At 34.2% G+C, this 16,178-nt stretch overlaps 1 protein-coding gene across 1 annotated transcript; it reads right to left on the reverse strand.

The window, feature by feature from the left end:
- Positions 1–10,409: 10,409 nt before the first annotated feature.
- Positions 10,410–15,707, reverse strand: LOC142616263 (receptor-like protein 7). Its single transcript, XM_075789145.1, has 3 exons — positions 14,737–15,707; positions 12,842–14,635; positions 10,410–10,620 (listed from the first exon to the last, which is right to left on the reverse strand). The coding sequence occupies exons 1-3, from the start codon at positions 15,705–15,707 to the stop codon at positions 10,410–10,412; spliced, it is 2,976 nt and encodes a 991-aa protein (XP_075645260.1).
- Between the last annotated feature and the right edge of the window lie 471 nt (positions 15,708–16,178).

Below are 16,178 nucleotides of genomic sequence, written 5' to 3' on the forward strand. Positions count from 1 at the left end.
TTCTTGATCTTTATCGTTGGATAAACTGAAGAACTTTGCAGTCAACATCTTCCTTAAGTTGGTGTGTTAGTCACGTACTTTGATCCGTGCAAAGGAGTAAGTCACATACTGGAATCCGTGCATCAATTGGTTAGTCTCGTAATGGGAGCCGTGCATTGAAAGGAGAGATTCTCACTACATCATAAGTCCAATTGGGTATTGGGGTAAGGGTTCAACTGTAGGTTGGTATTAGGTACTAAGATTCCTTTTACTTGTAACCGTTTGTTTTGATAATAGTAGATTCTCGGGAATGGTGACCTTAAATTCATCCGGTGGAGCTTTGCCTCGGTGGTTTTCCCCATTCGTAAACAAATCACCTGTATCAAATTTATTTTCCGCTACATTTAACTTAGTTGGTAATTTGTTTGTGCTACTACGCTATTGTATGTGAAATTGAATCTAATTAATTAATTGATTAATATGACCAAAGGAGTCAATACATTCTTGGCCTATCAATACCTAAAACTTTGTAAACGAATGGAAATATCGAATATCTTAAACAATATGCTAAGATCTCAAGAAAAATATAAGGAAAAAAAATTATATGTAAAAATAAAACTAACTTATAACCCTATATTTATACATATGATGCACTTACAAATAAACATAACTAAATGGATATTAAAATTTTACTAAGTTTATATATAATGTTTGTACATTTGAAAATATAAAAATAGCTACATATAAAATAAATATAAGTCTATTTGAAACAAATGTAAAAAAAAATTTTAAAAAAAATTGTTGAAATGATTAGTTATTAAAATTCTCAATATTAGTTTTTCCAACCACTTTTTGTATAATAATAATAATAATAATAATACTATACAAGAAAAAATATATTCATAACTGTTATTAATTTTCTATTATTTGTAGTGTACGTGATTTAATGGTCTATATGGGAATGAAACCTAAGTTTTTTTGTTTTTTTTTTTTTTTGAGAAGAAAATGAGGCCTGAGTTGAAGTCTAAGTCCAATATAAATATAAATTCGATTTTTGTTATTTATTTACTTATTTAATTTTCTCCAAACCTTTCTTTTTCCTTGTCAAAGTCAAACCATACCTTTCCTTTTTATTTTATTTTATTTTTGAATCTTCGGCTTTTGCGCTATTAACTCACTTGGCCCAAAAATCAAAAAATTATATGGACATGTGGTACAAAATTATACTTTAATTGAAAATCTAATTTGATTTTCTTTTAGTTTTGACTTTAAATATATACTAGCTTGTAACTTGTTCTTATGCATAGGAACATTAAACAACAGTGATAAGAAAGGACTAAAAAATAATAAAATCAAACTGTCGAAGTTGCAAAATTCCTAAAGTGACTAAAATCCATCTATATTCCAAATAAGAGAATCAAAACTAAATGGGAAATTTGCAAAGAGAGAGAGAGAGAGAGAGAGAGAGAGAGAGAGAGAGATGAACCTTCGTGAGAATGATAAAAAAAAAAAAAAAATTTAAAAAGATGGAAACAAACAAACAAATCTAGAGATAATAATTGAACATAAAGAACTATTTACTTAGAGAGAGAGGGAAGGGACCTAAGGTAGAGAATGGTGGCGTAGTGAAGACAGCAAGCTTCTCTAAAACCTTTGAGTATTAACAAAGTTACTTGCTTTGATTTTTTTTCTTTAAAACTTCATCAACAATTTCATGGTTTCCATTAAAGAGAGAGAATTCAAAGATTTTAGATTTTATGACAATCCAATCTCTACATTGCAGCATTTATATAATTTTTTATATAAACTCTTTGGGTTCATAGAATTTCTATAGTTTTATATATATATATATATATATATATATATATATATATATATATATATATATATAAACTCTTCGAGTTTTACACGACAACTTATTTGGCACAAAAATTAAAAATTTTAAATAAGACATGTGGCTCAAAATTGAAAATCCAATTGAAATCTGTTAGGGTTCTAGACCCCAGTTATCACCAAATCAACCAACTTTTAACCAAGTAATTAATTAATTGATTATGATCTTGATTAAAATAGATAAATTATCAAACAAGCACAAATCACATGAACACCAAGAGTGATGACCTAGGAACACTTTTGAAATTGTGGTTTCAAAGTAAAAAAATCTGGGGAGGATTTAACCTAAAAAATCCTCAAGACAACATTTTACAAATAGAATTGAGGATTCTACAATGGACCTAACCCTAAACCTACTGCTATCTCATGTAGTATTTATTAATGTGATCACACATAGCTCTAAATCCTTGAACTATTCTACCGTGAAAAAGTTGCACACAAACTCTTCAGCTTGTCTCTTTGAGATCTCCACTCAAAGATTTAGATCAGCAACTATGGTTGCCTAGATACAATAACTTTGCTTTTTATAACTGGATCTGTTGTTTGCACAAGGTCCAATTGTAGCTCTAAAAGGGAATGGAAAATTTCCAGATCTATTTACAGAACAATGCCCTCTTGAATATATAAAAATGTGCTCTATCTTTTGTATTTAAATAAACTTAAGTTCCATCAAAACCTTAGATCAAACTACTAAGAAGGAAAATCAGATCTATAATCTACAAAAGAAAGGAGGGAAAAGTAAAACTCTAAAAACCCACACGTGGGAAACCTGAGAAATGGATTTAGCATGTCCAGGCAATCACAGAACGACATGCATCGCGAAAGGACCCACAACGTCTTTCACAATAAATGTAATGAGTACGGAAGTTAAAGTGATTTGACCTTTCATATTCCCACTGAAGAGGTGAAAAATCACCAACGTCCATGGTATAGACGACTACAATGAACATTAACTAAGATCTTCATAAATGGCAGAAAAGATAGTTAACATGCCAGACATGCAAAAGCTTAACCGACAAATCAATGGGCAAAAGATCATTAAAGTTTATAATGCCCTAGCATTCATTACCTACAGATCCAAAATCATAAATATTAGCAATTATTCTCGTCCCAAGGAGCAAAGACCTATATAAAGGCACAAAGAATCCAAGAAAGGTATGCAACATATACACAAAAATGTTCTAGCCAAATAGTGATTATCTATACGATAGAAATTTCATTTTACAGACTAACCCATTGGAGACTCTTTGGTACACTCCACACCAGTGTATTCCAAATCTACTTATCCTTTTTTGCAAAATTCCATAGTTGTTGTCTTATCATCGTCCATCAATATTGACAAGGAGTTCAACTAACGAATTCATACTTTATTAATTATAATATTTTAAAAAAAAAATAATGTTGAAACTGTTGAATATATTCATTACAACTATTGATACTATTGATACTATCGAATATATATTTATTTATTTATTTATTTAAACTGTTGAATATATTCTTTACACAAGAATTTAGGATGAGATTAGTCAATGGTTGGAATTTGTGAAAAGTTTTTTTTTTCTTTTGAGAAAAAAAAAATTGAAATTATTATTAAAGCAAAGGCAAATTTGCTTGATAAACATTAAAGGTGTGCAATGGGATATCTTTCATCCACACAGCAAAACCAATGACATGTCATACATGCCTAGTTAGGTTAATTATGAGCTATAGAATTACCCTCTCTACCAACATTTGAAAAACTAATACACTGAAATTGTTCCGCATAAGTTTTTACATCCTAGATTAGAAGGCAAAAATAAGCCAAAGAGGGCGAATCATCCATCAAAGCTTTCATAACTATCTCCGAATCTCCCTCTAAAATAGCTGAAACAAATCCTAGGTCTATGGAAAATTCTAGAGCCATAGCTGCTGTTAATGTTTCGAGTTCCACTATTGATATGGGAAGAGGAATATTATGAGAAATGGAGGCCATAACCATACATTGACTATCTTGAATGGTAACCCCAATCCTGGCTCTATCGTCATCTGTAAACACTGCCCCATCAAAGTTTATTTTATAAATCTCGCCTAGAGGCGCTGTCCACCTTGCTCTTGGGCATTAGAGATTACCTCTATAGTTGTATTGCCCGAAACTCCATAAGAGAAGTAATTGCTCACTACGAAACTTGATCAAGAGGAAAACCTAGTGGAGAAAATTTGACCTTGTTGAGCCTACGCCATATGGTCCGTGTGAGCTTTGAAAAAAAATTATGGGCTGCATTCTGAATTTAGAACTAAGGAAAGCTGCTGTAGAAAGTCTGAGAAACTCACATTTCTCCAAAAATTTCATTGAGCCTCTTCGTCCCCAATTGAAGATACACTTGGACAGTACCAAAGCACATGCAGCACATCTTCATGTTGGTTTGTGCAGTGGGGACATGTTGGATCATCAATGACACAGAGGTGAACCGAATTAGACATGGTAGGAAGTGCATTACGGCTTGCTCTCCATAGAAAATTTTTAATTTTACTAGGTAGCGATAATTTCCAAATGCGTTTCCAGAGAGTTTTTGTGTGAGTAAGTTGTACATGATTTGGAACAACATGGCAACTAGTTTTAAACTTGAGAAATAAATATCCCAACTTGACTGAGTATTGACCCGATTGCACATAAGGCCAATATAGACCATCTTCTGAACAGCCACGGCTTAGTGAGATTTTCTGTATAAGGTCAGCTTCTTTGAGGCTAAACACAATAGACAATAAAGTCAAGTCCCATTGACTTGTAAATGGATTGATTAGAGTACTTACAGTAGCATCATGGATTTCAACTATCAAAGGGCCGTAGATTTAAGGAGATTTTAGTGAGGGCAGCCAATTCTCACCCTAAATCTTGATAGAATTCCCCTTTCCAACTCTCTATTTTGCTCCTCGCCTGATAACTTCTCGACCCTTCAAGATGCTCTCCCATGCATAAGATCCTTCATGGCCCTCTTTTGCTTCCATAAAAGAACAATTTGGAAGAACCTTAATTTAAAAACTTTGTAAAACAAAGATTTTTTATTATGCAGCAACCTCCAAGTTTGTTTTGCTAAAAGGGTCTTGTTAAATAGTGTCAACTCCTTAAAACTCATTCCACCCTCCGACTTGGAATCAAACATATCTTCCTATTTAGACCAATGAATTCTACAACGATCACCCCGATGCCCACCAAAATTTGCGGATAACACCTTCAATTTCATGACAAAGGCCTAATGAAAGCTCAAAACAACTCATTGTGTAAGTTGAAATGGCTTGAACCACTACTTTGATCAAGAGTTCTCTTCCAACTTGTGACAACAACTTCTCTTTCCGACCCTGTAATTTCCTCCAAACTCTATCTTTGATGTAATCAAAACTTGCTTTTTTGTGTCTTCCAATAAGTAATGGAAAACCCAAATACTTGTCATAGTCCATAATTTCAGTAATCCCAAGTACTTTCTTAATTTCCTTTCTTGTTGCTTTTTTGGTGGACTTGATAAAAAATAGAGAAGTTTTTCTTTGATTTGTTTACTATCCGGAAACACTTATGATAGGTCGCCAATATTTACAACATCTTTTGATAGTCATGTCCATTAGCCCTACAAAAAAGCAAAATATTATCTGTAAAAAGCAGATGGGTTAGTCTTGGACTCCTCCTACAAAGGGAGAAACCCCTAATAGAACAATCATTGTCTGCCTTGGATATAATACTATGTAAGCCTTCAGTGCACAAGAGAAAAATGAACAGGGAAGGGATCACCTTGACAAATCCCCTAGTAGGATGAATAAGACCTTTTGGTTTGCCATTCACTAAAATCGAATAGAAGATTGAATTAACACATACCACCTCTCATTAAACCCCAATTTTCTCATTACTTCCTCCAAAAAAGGCCACTCTACTGTATCATAAACTTTGTTCATATCCAATTTGAGAGCCATATAGCTAGTTTTGCCAAATTTGTGATTTTTCATACTATGGAGAGTTTCAAACGCTACAAACATATTATTCGAGATCAGACAATTTTTTGTGAAGGCACTTTGGTGTTCTGTAATTATGAAGGTAAATTTATTTTCAATCTATTTGCTAGCAGCTTGGAAAATTTTTTGCAAAGGACATTGCAAAGGCTTATGGACGGTAATTAGAAACAGACTGTGGGTTTTTTATTTTTGGGATTAGGGTGATGAAAGTATGATTAATGGGGTGGGGAAGAGTGGTTGTATTTAGGTTTGATGGAATGGTTTTTGTAATATCACAACCTACCAAATTCCAATAATTTTGATAGAAGTGAGGGGGCATACCATTAGAACTTGGAGCTTTGAGTGGAGCCATCCGTTTCAAAGCCACTTGTACTTCCCATTCCATAAATCCTGCAGGAGTCGAGCATTCATATCATCCATGAGTAACTTTGGAATTGGATTCATTGCTTCCTCATTCATGACCGGATTTATGGATGTAAAAAGTCCCTAATAAAAATCTGTGAAGGTTTCTGTAATAGCTTCCTGATTGGAAATCTACTCTTCGCCTTTGAGTTGTTTGGCTATGAAAATATTTTGAATTTTATCTCCCCCATCCAGCCAAAAAGATTTAACCCACTATCTCCACATCATGTTTTCCTTAATCATCAAGTCATTCACCTCTTTATTTAATTCACTAACCTAAAGATTACAGCCTAAATGAATAGCCAATTTCTCGCCCCTTGCTAGTAATTTTCTCTTCTCAACAAACTCCTGCCTAACTTTCCCAAAAAGTCATATACTCCACTGGGTGAATTCAGTACCACACTTCTCCACCTTTCACATTACTTGTATCTCTAGATCACAATAGATTTGGTCTCTCCACACTGCCTCAACTGTGTGGCCACAACCCTTATCTGAGAGTCACATCTCTTCAAGTCTAAATGGTCTAGAAAGGGGTGGAGCTTCTAAACCATTTGGGACAATCTAGAGAGGAATATGATTAGAAGTATTGCTACTGAGATGAAAAACCTTAATCATTATAGACACTGCATTTTATACCCCTTACGACTTAAGCCCTGTTCCCCAATGATGTTAGATCTCTAGGGCCCAAGGTTTATTTAGAGCATAATCAGATGAAAATTGACTTAAGGAAAGTATTTGTGGAAAATATAACTTATTTTTAGAAGAATAAAACTAATTTTGGATAAGAAAGGACACAGAAACCCTAGAGTGTGCACATGTATACACACATATACGTACACACATTCAAGTTATGTGCATGCATGCCTACTGCATGTGCACGCATACACGGGCATGCATACACATGCTAGAGTTCCAGAAACTATGTAAGGAAAGTTTTCTTCATTTAAATTTGGTTTGGAATGAATCCCACACCATTTGAGAGCCGCACCAAACCCTTATGTTTCGAATATATAAAGCCATAAAATGTACTTTTTCAAAAATGACAAAATTCAGTTGTAAAGCACACAAGATTTACTAGAAAATGGTGAATCACAAAACATCCTCATGTCAAATTTTATTTGATTGTGACTTTTTCTGGTCTAGATCTTAGAGTTCTAATTTTACTCACTTGTTTCTGAATTGGATGCGAATAGATTGACTAAAGGGATCGGTCAAAATCAAGCTTTAAAGAGTTCTGGGGTTAAGGTAAAGGTTCTAACTTTGGCTCTTTGTTTTTTTTTTCTTTTTTTCTTTTTTACTTTGTGTGTATGTGTGCGCGCGCGCACTTAAGTGTTTAAAATATGTTTATTTAGTTTATGTTTATTTTGTGTTTGTGTTGGAAGCATGGTAGGATTATAGGTTTTCTGTTTTCTAAGTTTTTGTTCTGCTTTTTTCTTGGTTAGGGTTTTCGGGTGTGTATGCATGCACATACTGCTTGCATCTGTACGCATATTGTTAGGATGGATACGCATGCCCTATGTATGCGCACTCATATTTTTGCCCAAAAACCTTAATTTATTCCTATTGTTTTTCCCTTTGTTTTATTTACTTGTTATAGCCTCTGTTTGACCTAGTTTACCTATGTTTAAGCCTCTGTCTCTCTATTTTATTTTGTTTTGTTTTGTTTTATCTCTTTGAAGTTTGCTATGGTTTTAGATGATTTTGATGCCCTGATCATGCATTAATGCATAGGTGCTGTGATGTAGTGAGGTGTAAGTCATGCATAATCACATGAACATGCATTCTTTTGCTTAATGAGTATGATATGGGTAATGAACACAATATGCTTGATTGAATACCATGTTTTTGATATTTAGATGTTATAACATGTTTGTTTGAATCTACTTTGTGATGTTGCTGCCCTTGATGATATATGGTTAATGCCATGATAGATGAATGCTAGGATTGGGGATGATTATGCCATATTGTTTGCTTTAGTTAGAAATTTGTGTGAGTTAGAATAACATGTTAGATATGTCTTTAATGAGATTAATACTTGGAATACAATGAGTGAAAGCCGACCCATAGGTCGAATGGGGTTGGGTGCCTAACACCTTCCCATCCCCATACCTAAACTCCGAACATGTGCTCTGGTAAAGATTAGTCATTTCACGAAGGGTGCTATATTTATGGTTCATAAACCAAAACTAGATGGTGATTCCATTTACACCCTCCACCATAGTTCACCCTAGGCCAGGGCGTACTCTCCCATGAGGACCATCGTTGGTGCTTGCGCCCACAGTCGCCCTTGTAGCCAATCATTTGTGCAAAAAGATCCATCTAATCTCTCCCAAATTGATTGACCACTAGCAAAGCACCTCCTTCAAGTGAACTTTGAACCCAAATAGCCAAGATCTATGAATCTACACTCGTCTATTGCGTCTTGAAATGGCTACATTTGACTATGGCTTCTCTTATTACTGCCTAATTTTTTCATTGCTTCTAATCAATTCATTGAAATCTCCCACATATAATTATGGAATTTGAAATGTTCGGTCTAGATTTCTGAGTAAATCCCATGATTCAAACCTTTTTTAAGTATTCGGTTCACTTTAAAATCTGCTAAATCACCATTTATTCTCCTTATTATTGTTGATAATAGTGTCAATATAATTTTTGCTAAAACCTTCCACAATTGCATCTATTGTCGATTTCCAAAACAAAACTAATCCACCCCCCTTGTTTGTTCTTGGGGCAATGAACATATTCTCAAACTTTATTCTTCATAACACATCTTTTAATCTTGCTTCATCTACTTATGTTTCGGCTAAAAAAACGATAGAGAGATCTTTTGCCCGCATAGTTAGGGAATCCCAATATTAAAATTCAATTGTTCATTAAAAGAGTGTATATATATACACACACACACATAGAACTATTTTTAGGGGAAAAGAAAAAGAAAACTAAAAACTGTGTGTATGTTCGTTCTAAAATTAGCTTTAACAATTTCCAAGTGTATTTTTCATAAATAAATAAAATGGCAAAAATATTATTTACGTAGCTATGAAATAATTATATACTTGATTATTTCAAACCATCAAATTATATATTTCCAAATTAGTTGTCACAAAGATGATACAAAATTTAAAGTCTAAACACATTTTTATTATAGTCAGGGACGGAGCCAAGACTTGGAGAGTTAGGTAGGGGCGACTATTCTGTTGGCTACGTGCGATGGCTTCGGCTTTCAGCTTTGCTGCTTAGCAGGTAAGGGTTTTTATTATTATTATTATTATTATTATTATTATTTTATTATTATTATTATTATTATTATTATTATTATTATTATTATTATATGTGTGTAGAGTTTGTCTCTTGCTGGTAAGGACAAAATTATTTTGTTTAAAATTTTTTAAAGGGCCAAATTGTTTGTTTTTGCTAAAATTAGTTGATTGGTCTTAATTTTTTTATTTTTTATTCTGTCTAATTTTGGTATCAGTAATTCTTATCATTGGGATAATATTTTGGGATTGTATATTTTGTTTTAAATTTTAGATTTATAAATTTTTTATGACCTTTAAAAAGAGGAAAATACTAGATTTACAAACTATTTTACAAATTGTGGTTGTGATAAGGGTTATTAGTAAGTGAAAATGTTATGTAAGTGGTGTGCCTAGATATAAAGCAATAAGAATTTGCTACCTCAATAATTTATAAAAATATTGTAAAAAAATTTGTAGTTGTAGCATTTCTCCTATAATGATCAATGGTATAATGAAGGGGGTCAAAATGTAATTTTATTGAACAAAATTGCTAAAATTAGTACCTGTATACTTCAATTCTTTAAAAAAAATATTAGGGGGGCAACATGAATTAATGGCTCCGTCCTTGGTTACAGTGTTACTTAGAATTCAAATCTGTTTTGTATGTTTACACCCTAAAAAAAGCTATTAATTTTCAAATTTGAACCTCCTAATAGTTGAAGAAATATCTAGTATGTATGAAGGGAAACTTGGGAGAAAGACTGACGGAGAAAGGAAGAGATTAGGTTTGGAAAAGGAGCAGCTGGTAGTTTTTACCTCAACGGACTTATCGCATAGTGCTAGAACTTTGGTGTGCTTTGAATGCTGTGAAGAAGTTTACCCAAGTTGTACTTAGTAGAAGGTTCGTATAATTAATTAGACAGCATAAGAGCAATTGTGACATGGAAGTGAAATCCCCATGCAATAGTAATCCACAGCATATCCATACCAGAGAAATTCTTCAAGATTGGGAGCATTGATTTTCAATGATCCACCGCTAGAAGATATGGGATGCCAAAATGTCCCAAGTGGTTTTGAGTTTCTCTTTATCCCACTTATTCTAGTAAGATTCAATATCTTAAGGACCCTGAAACATGAAAGCAATTATCCAAAATAGTTGTCTTGAACTTGAACAGAATCTAAAGCTAATATTTGGAGTCTGTTAGTAATAGCACAACCTGCAGTTGATAATGCAAGCAGGAATTTGAGAATCCCATTGGTGGTGTCGAGATTGAGGCAACTCAGGTATTTACAACCACGAACACATAATGGCAAGGCAAAGCTCTCACTAGTGAGTTTAAGTTCGAGATCTTCCAATCCAGAATTCACTTAATGGTACAAGCACATGTAGATATGTTTTGTTTTTAGGGCTTTTTCCATTGAAAGACCAATTGAGTGTCCTTACCCCAGACAGGCGGCATTGAGCCATGAGACTATCCACAAAGCTAATTGTGATACCCCAATTTAATTGATTGTGTGATGCGTGTAGATGAGTGATGAATCTCACATTGGGCGTATACTAGGTTGAACTGAGTTTTATTAACAACAACAAGAAGTTTCAATTGTGACTATTCCTTTTGAGGTATAGCGCAGATATAACTACCGTTTTTCCTTGAGTTGTTGTATATGGTATTAGAGTTAGCCTAGTAATCCCATGTGAGCTTGAAGACAATATCCCACAAAATGGGCCCTAACAAAAATGCCTCAATTGTCCTTTTGAGTTTACTAGTTTTCCTTCTTGGAAAAACAAATAGTTTTCATTTTCCACTTCTTCCTCTAATTTCTTGTATGAATCGGGAAAACAAAACAAAAATTTATGTGGCTATCGTCCAGACTTTACAACTTTCTCAGACTAAATTTTATAGCATATTTACAAAGGGATTCTTGTCAACCTCTATGCTATGATTACCCTAAAAAATAAGAATAAAATAGTAGAGCGTTGCATCAACTTAATCTTGATTGGTTTAAAGAATACAAAAATTAGTTGGAATATATCATAATAAAAGGATGATGCATTTTGTTTACAGTAAAGTTCCATTTTATTATTTTTTAAAAAAAATTAAGTTTCTTAATAACTATTCTATTAATATGGTCTGTTTGGTTGTATTGTTTAAACAACAATTTTTGTTGTTTAAACAACACAATATATATTTTTACAACATTTTTTTACCTACATGTATTTTCACAATACTTAAACAATATTATTAGAACAATATTACCAAACTAGCCCTAAGTATTAAATCCTAAACAGCTTTAGAAATCCAATGACAACACAAGAAACCGAGTAGAATCCCAATGCCCAAAAGGAAAAGTGGAAAATCCAATTAACATTGATAGGAAAAAACCTTTAATAGTTTTCCGCTTATTCCTCTGATTTCTTGTACGAATCGGGAAAACAAAACCAAAAATTTTAATCAAAAAAAAATCCTTATTTCATTTATGTTTTGAACAAGTCTTTGACCCTTAATTTTTTGTTTTTTTGTCTTTTTCTTTTTACGGTTCAGGAAAACCTATCTGGCCTCATTCACAAGAACATAAGCCCAATAAACAACCAAAACAAAACCCAGAAAACATAATAATAATAATAATAATAATAATGGCAAAAAAACCATTTTATCATAGGACTAATATCCAATTTTTTTTTTTTTTTAAGAAACACACACACACATATATATATATATGGGAAGGGGGAATAGGACTAATATCCAATTTCTATTGATTAAAAAAAAGGGGACTAACATAGCAGCCGAAAGGAAGAGCTGCCAAATATGAATGTTCAAAGCTCTCAAGTTTTAGCTGCCCAGCCACACATCGGATTAGCGAAATGTTGGCATCGTCCCATCGATCTGCATCTGTTATGTCTCCCCATCTCTTTCTCTTTACTTAATATATCTGTTAGTGTTGATCTCTGTTACACTAGAAAAGTTACGGATTTATTCAATCGACATACATTTTTATACCCATATAATTTGCACATTTGTGGATGTGTTATTGAGTTACATCATTTGCACTATAGTTTTACTCTTATACACTCTTAAGCCCCCTTCCCTTAAAAAAAATAAAAATAAAAAAAAAATAAAAAAAAAAAAAAAAAAAAAAAAAAAAATATGGTCAAGCCACATCATATACAAAGATTTCCGTCTATGAAGGGCATGTTTACTTGCAAAGTTCAGTTTCTACTTCCCCTTCTCTTGGCGCTTCTTTCCCTTTGGTGTTGTCTATTTCCAAAATTCTTCATAAACCAATAATGTTTTCTGGTGGTCATGATGTGCCCAATAATCCCTCCAATTATTAGCCCACATCCATACCCTAGCAGGATTGCTTTCCAATTAAAATCAAACGGAGACTCTGATTCATGATCGTCCTCAAAAATTGAAGGGGGTGCTAAGGACTTGGAATCGCCACATTTCCTTGTAATTTGGTCTCCACAGAGTCCAAAATTTCCTTCAAATGAACTCATTTGAAATGTATTAAATTGTTTCCCTTGCGGTATAGGACCTGTGAGATTATTATAAGATACATTGAAAACTTCAAGGAAAATGAGTTTTGTAAGTTGCTGTGGGATCTCTCCTGAGAGCTTGTTTCGAGAAAGATCTAATGACTCTAATTGTTGTAGATCCCCCAGAGATGATGGAATACGATCAGTGAGGAAGTTGTTGGAAAGGTTGAGCAAATGAAGCACCTTTAGATTCCCAATAACTTCTGGAATCCCTCCATCAAACTTGTTGCATGATAGATCAACAGCAGTGAAGAAGTCCAAAATCTTTGCATACACTGTTTTAACACCTTTGTTTGTTATTGTCATTGAATAATCATAATTTTCATTCAATGCAAAACCCAGTAGGTTGATGGTGGCAATTGCTTGCATGTACGTCAAGTGTGCCTCTGAGACATTTTTCATTGCAATCCAATTTTTGAAGTATCCAAGTGGCAATTTACCTCTAAAATTATTGTAAGAGAGGTCAAGAATACGCAACTTTTGGAACTCAAAATTGGTTGCAGGACTCCCCATATCACCATGAAATCTATTAGATCGCAAAATGAGAACCTTAAGCTCGGGAAGTTTTCCCAACCAATAAGGGAAAACATCATGGAGTCGATTGTTTCCAAGAATAAGAAACTCTAGCTCTGCACAATTGGCCAGTGATCTTGGTAGCCATCCTTCTAATTGATTCTCACTTAAGTCTAACATCTTTAAGCTGCTCTTTTTCGTGCATACCTGAGGAATCATGCCGTGGAAGTAGTTGCTTCGGAGATTCAATATTGATAGGAAACTACTGAAGTTTCCCAGACAAGGAGGAAGAGTGCCACTCAGGTGGTTATGAGACAAGTCTAGGGCATATAGTGAATTTAGACTGCAGATCAAAGATGAAACTTTGCCAGACAACATGTTGTTTGAGACTAGATAAATGAGGGTGGAGGGTGGTGGAATTGGGAGTGGTCCTTGCAGCAAGTTCGACTTAAGGTCAAGGATGCCTAAACGAGGCCATGGAAAAACATCATGCATTTGGTCAAAGCCAGTCAGGAAGTTGTGAGAAAAATTCACAAAGCCCAGATTCTCTTTACTTGTGTTCCACATCCATTTGGGCACGAGGCCATGAATATGATTGTAAGCTAGGTCTACAAACTCCAGCTCATCTTGTTCTCGAAGAAAATCTGGAAACTCGCTTAAGTTGCATGAAGCCAGTCCTATATGCTTAAACTTTTGAACTGTGGTGTTGGGACTGGTTTTGGAGAGGAATGTTATGTAGTTTAGTGATAGGTGAAGCTTAGTTAAGTTTTTGAGCTTAGCAAACATGTCCAGCTTCACTGTTCCGCTCAAATCATTTTGGAAAAGGTGAAGAAATTCAAGATTTTTCAGTTGAATGACTGAGCTTGGAATTGGACCATGCAGCTTATTAAATGAAAGGTCTAGATGGAACAATTGGGTAAGGTTCATAAGCCAAGATGGGATTGGACCAGTTAATTGATTGGAAGAAAGGCGTAAAAAACCAAGCTGGGTCAAGTTGGCAAGATAAGGAATCTGACTATTTAAATTGAAGTTGCAAATGATCAAATACTTGAGTTTGTTCAACTCACCAAACCTAGGAAAGTTACTGCCACTGAAATTGTTGAGACAAAGTGACAAGTAAGTCAATTGGGAAAGGTTTTCCAATGAAGAAGGGACCTGGCCTCTAAAGCTGTTGTTTGTAAGATCAAGAACCTTAAGATGGTAATGTTACCAAGTGAAAATAGGAGAGGCCCAGAGAAATTGCAGCTCCAGATTTTCAATTCATTCAAGGATTTGAGGTTTCCAATTGAAGTTGGTAACTGGCCAGAGAAACTCGTCTCTCCGAGATATATAGTTTCGAGGGTGCTGTTCCATTCGAAGTTGGGCAAATGGCCTGTGAGATATTCGTTGCCCTGCACAGAAAGAAACTTCAGATTTGGTAGCAGGAAAATGCCTGGTGGGAATTCACCAAGCAATCCACAATCATCAAGATGGAGAGAGGTCAAAGAAGATAAATTGTTTAAGACTGAGGGAACTGTGGATGACATATCAACGTAACAGAGATGAAGTTTTTCAATGCGGGTTAAGTTTTGAAGTGTGCTGCTGAAATTGGGACTTTTGAGTTTCAACATCCTTTGGTAAGATGAATCAATATTGAAAGATAGATCCAGAGAAACCAGATTGGACAGTTCAGAAATTTGTGAAGGAATTTGGCCAGAAAATGATGATTTGGAGAGGTTAAGATGTTTTAGCATGGAAAGATTGGCTAATCCGACTGGGATATTTGAATTGTTGAAGTCATTAAAGGCCATATTAAGGTATTGGAGGTGAACAAGGGTGAAGAGGCTGCTGTTGGTGTTGATAGAACCATAAAGACTGCTACTACTGAGGTCGAGGCCGATGACATGACCACTGTTCTTATCACACTCTATCCCATCCCATGAGCAGCAATCCCCGCCACCAACTCCATCAAGCTTCCATGATGCAACCTTTGGGAAAGAATAAGGATCATGAGATGCACAGTTAACGACAATGCTTTCCTTAAATTGCAACAACGCTGACCGCTCATCTTCATTGCAGAGTGACTGCTTAGAAGAAAAGGTGTCGGCAACTAATATGATATCATGTAAAGATTGTATTAAGAGGAAGCCCACCAACCCATACAGATACAACAATGATTCCATACTGTTAATAAAGTTAGAACTCTTAATCTTTAGGAATGATGAAAAACTGGTTAGTATTTATAGACTCGTGGGGTTTTTTTTTTTTTTACTCAATAGGGGAAGAAGGGTAAATTTAAACTTTAGAAGTCTTTCTTCAAAACTCTAGAAGTCAGGGACCAAGTTAGAACTTTAGGTTCAGGGGGCAATAACGTTACACAGTGGTGGAACCATCATTTTTTCCGAAGGGGCCAAATTAAATATAAAAATAAAAGCTTAAATACAAAAAGCTTTCAAATGATAAAATTTTTAATTAACAAGATATTCCTGTATCAATCAATATTTATCATCATAATTTTCATTGAGAAAGCAATATCGCATATTGATATGGCGTTGTAATAGATGCTGTTGTAAGATTGATATGTGTTGTAATATATAATACATTTAGGAGTACCATCTAAGTCCTATTGTATTGAAGTATATCTCGTGATATAA

Source organism: Castanea sativa, chromosome 11, assembly GCF_040712315.1.
Source record: "Castanea sativa cultivar Marrone di Chiusa Pesio chromosome 11, ASM4071231v1".
NCBI classification, from domain to species: Eukaryota; Viridiplantae; Streptophyta; class Magnoliopsida; order Fagales; family Fagaceae; genus Castanea; species Castanea sativa.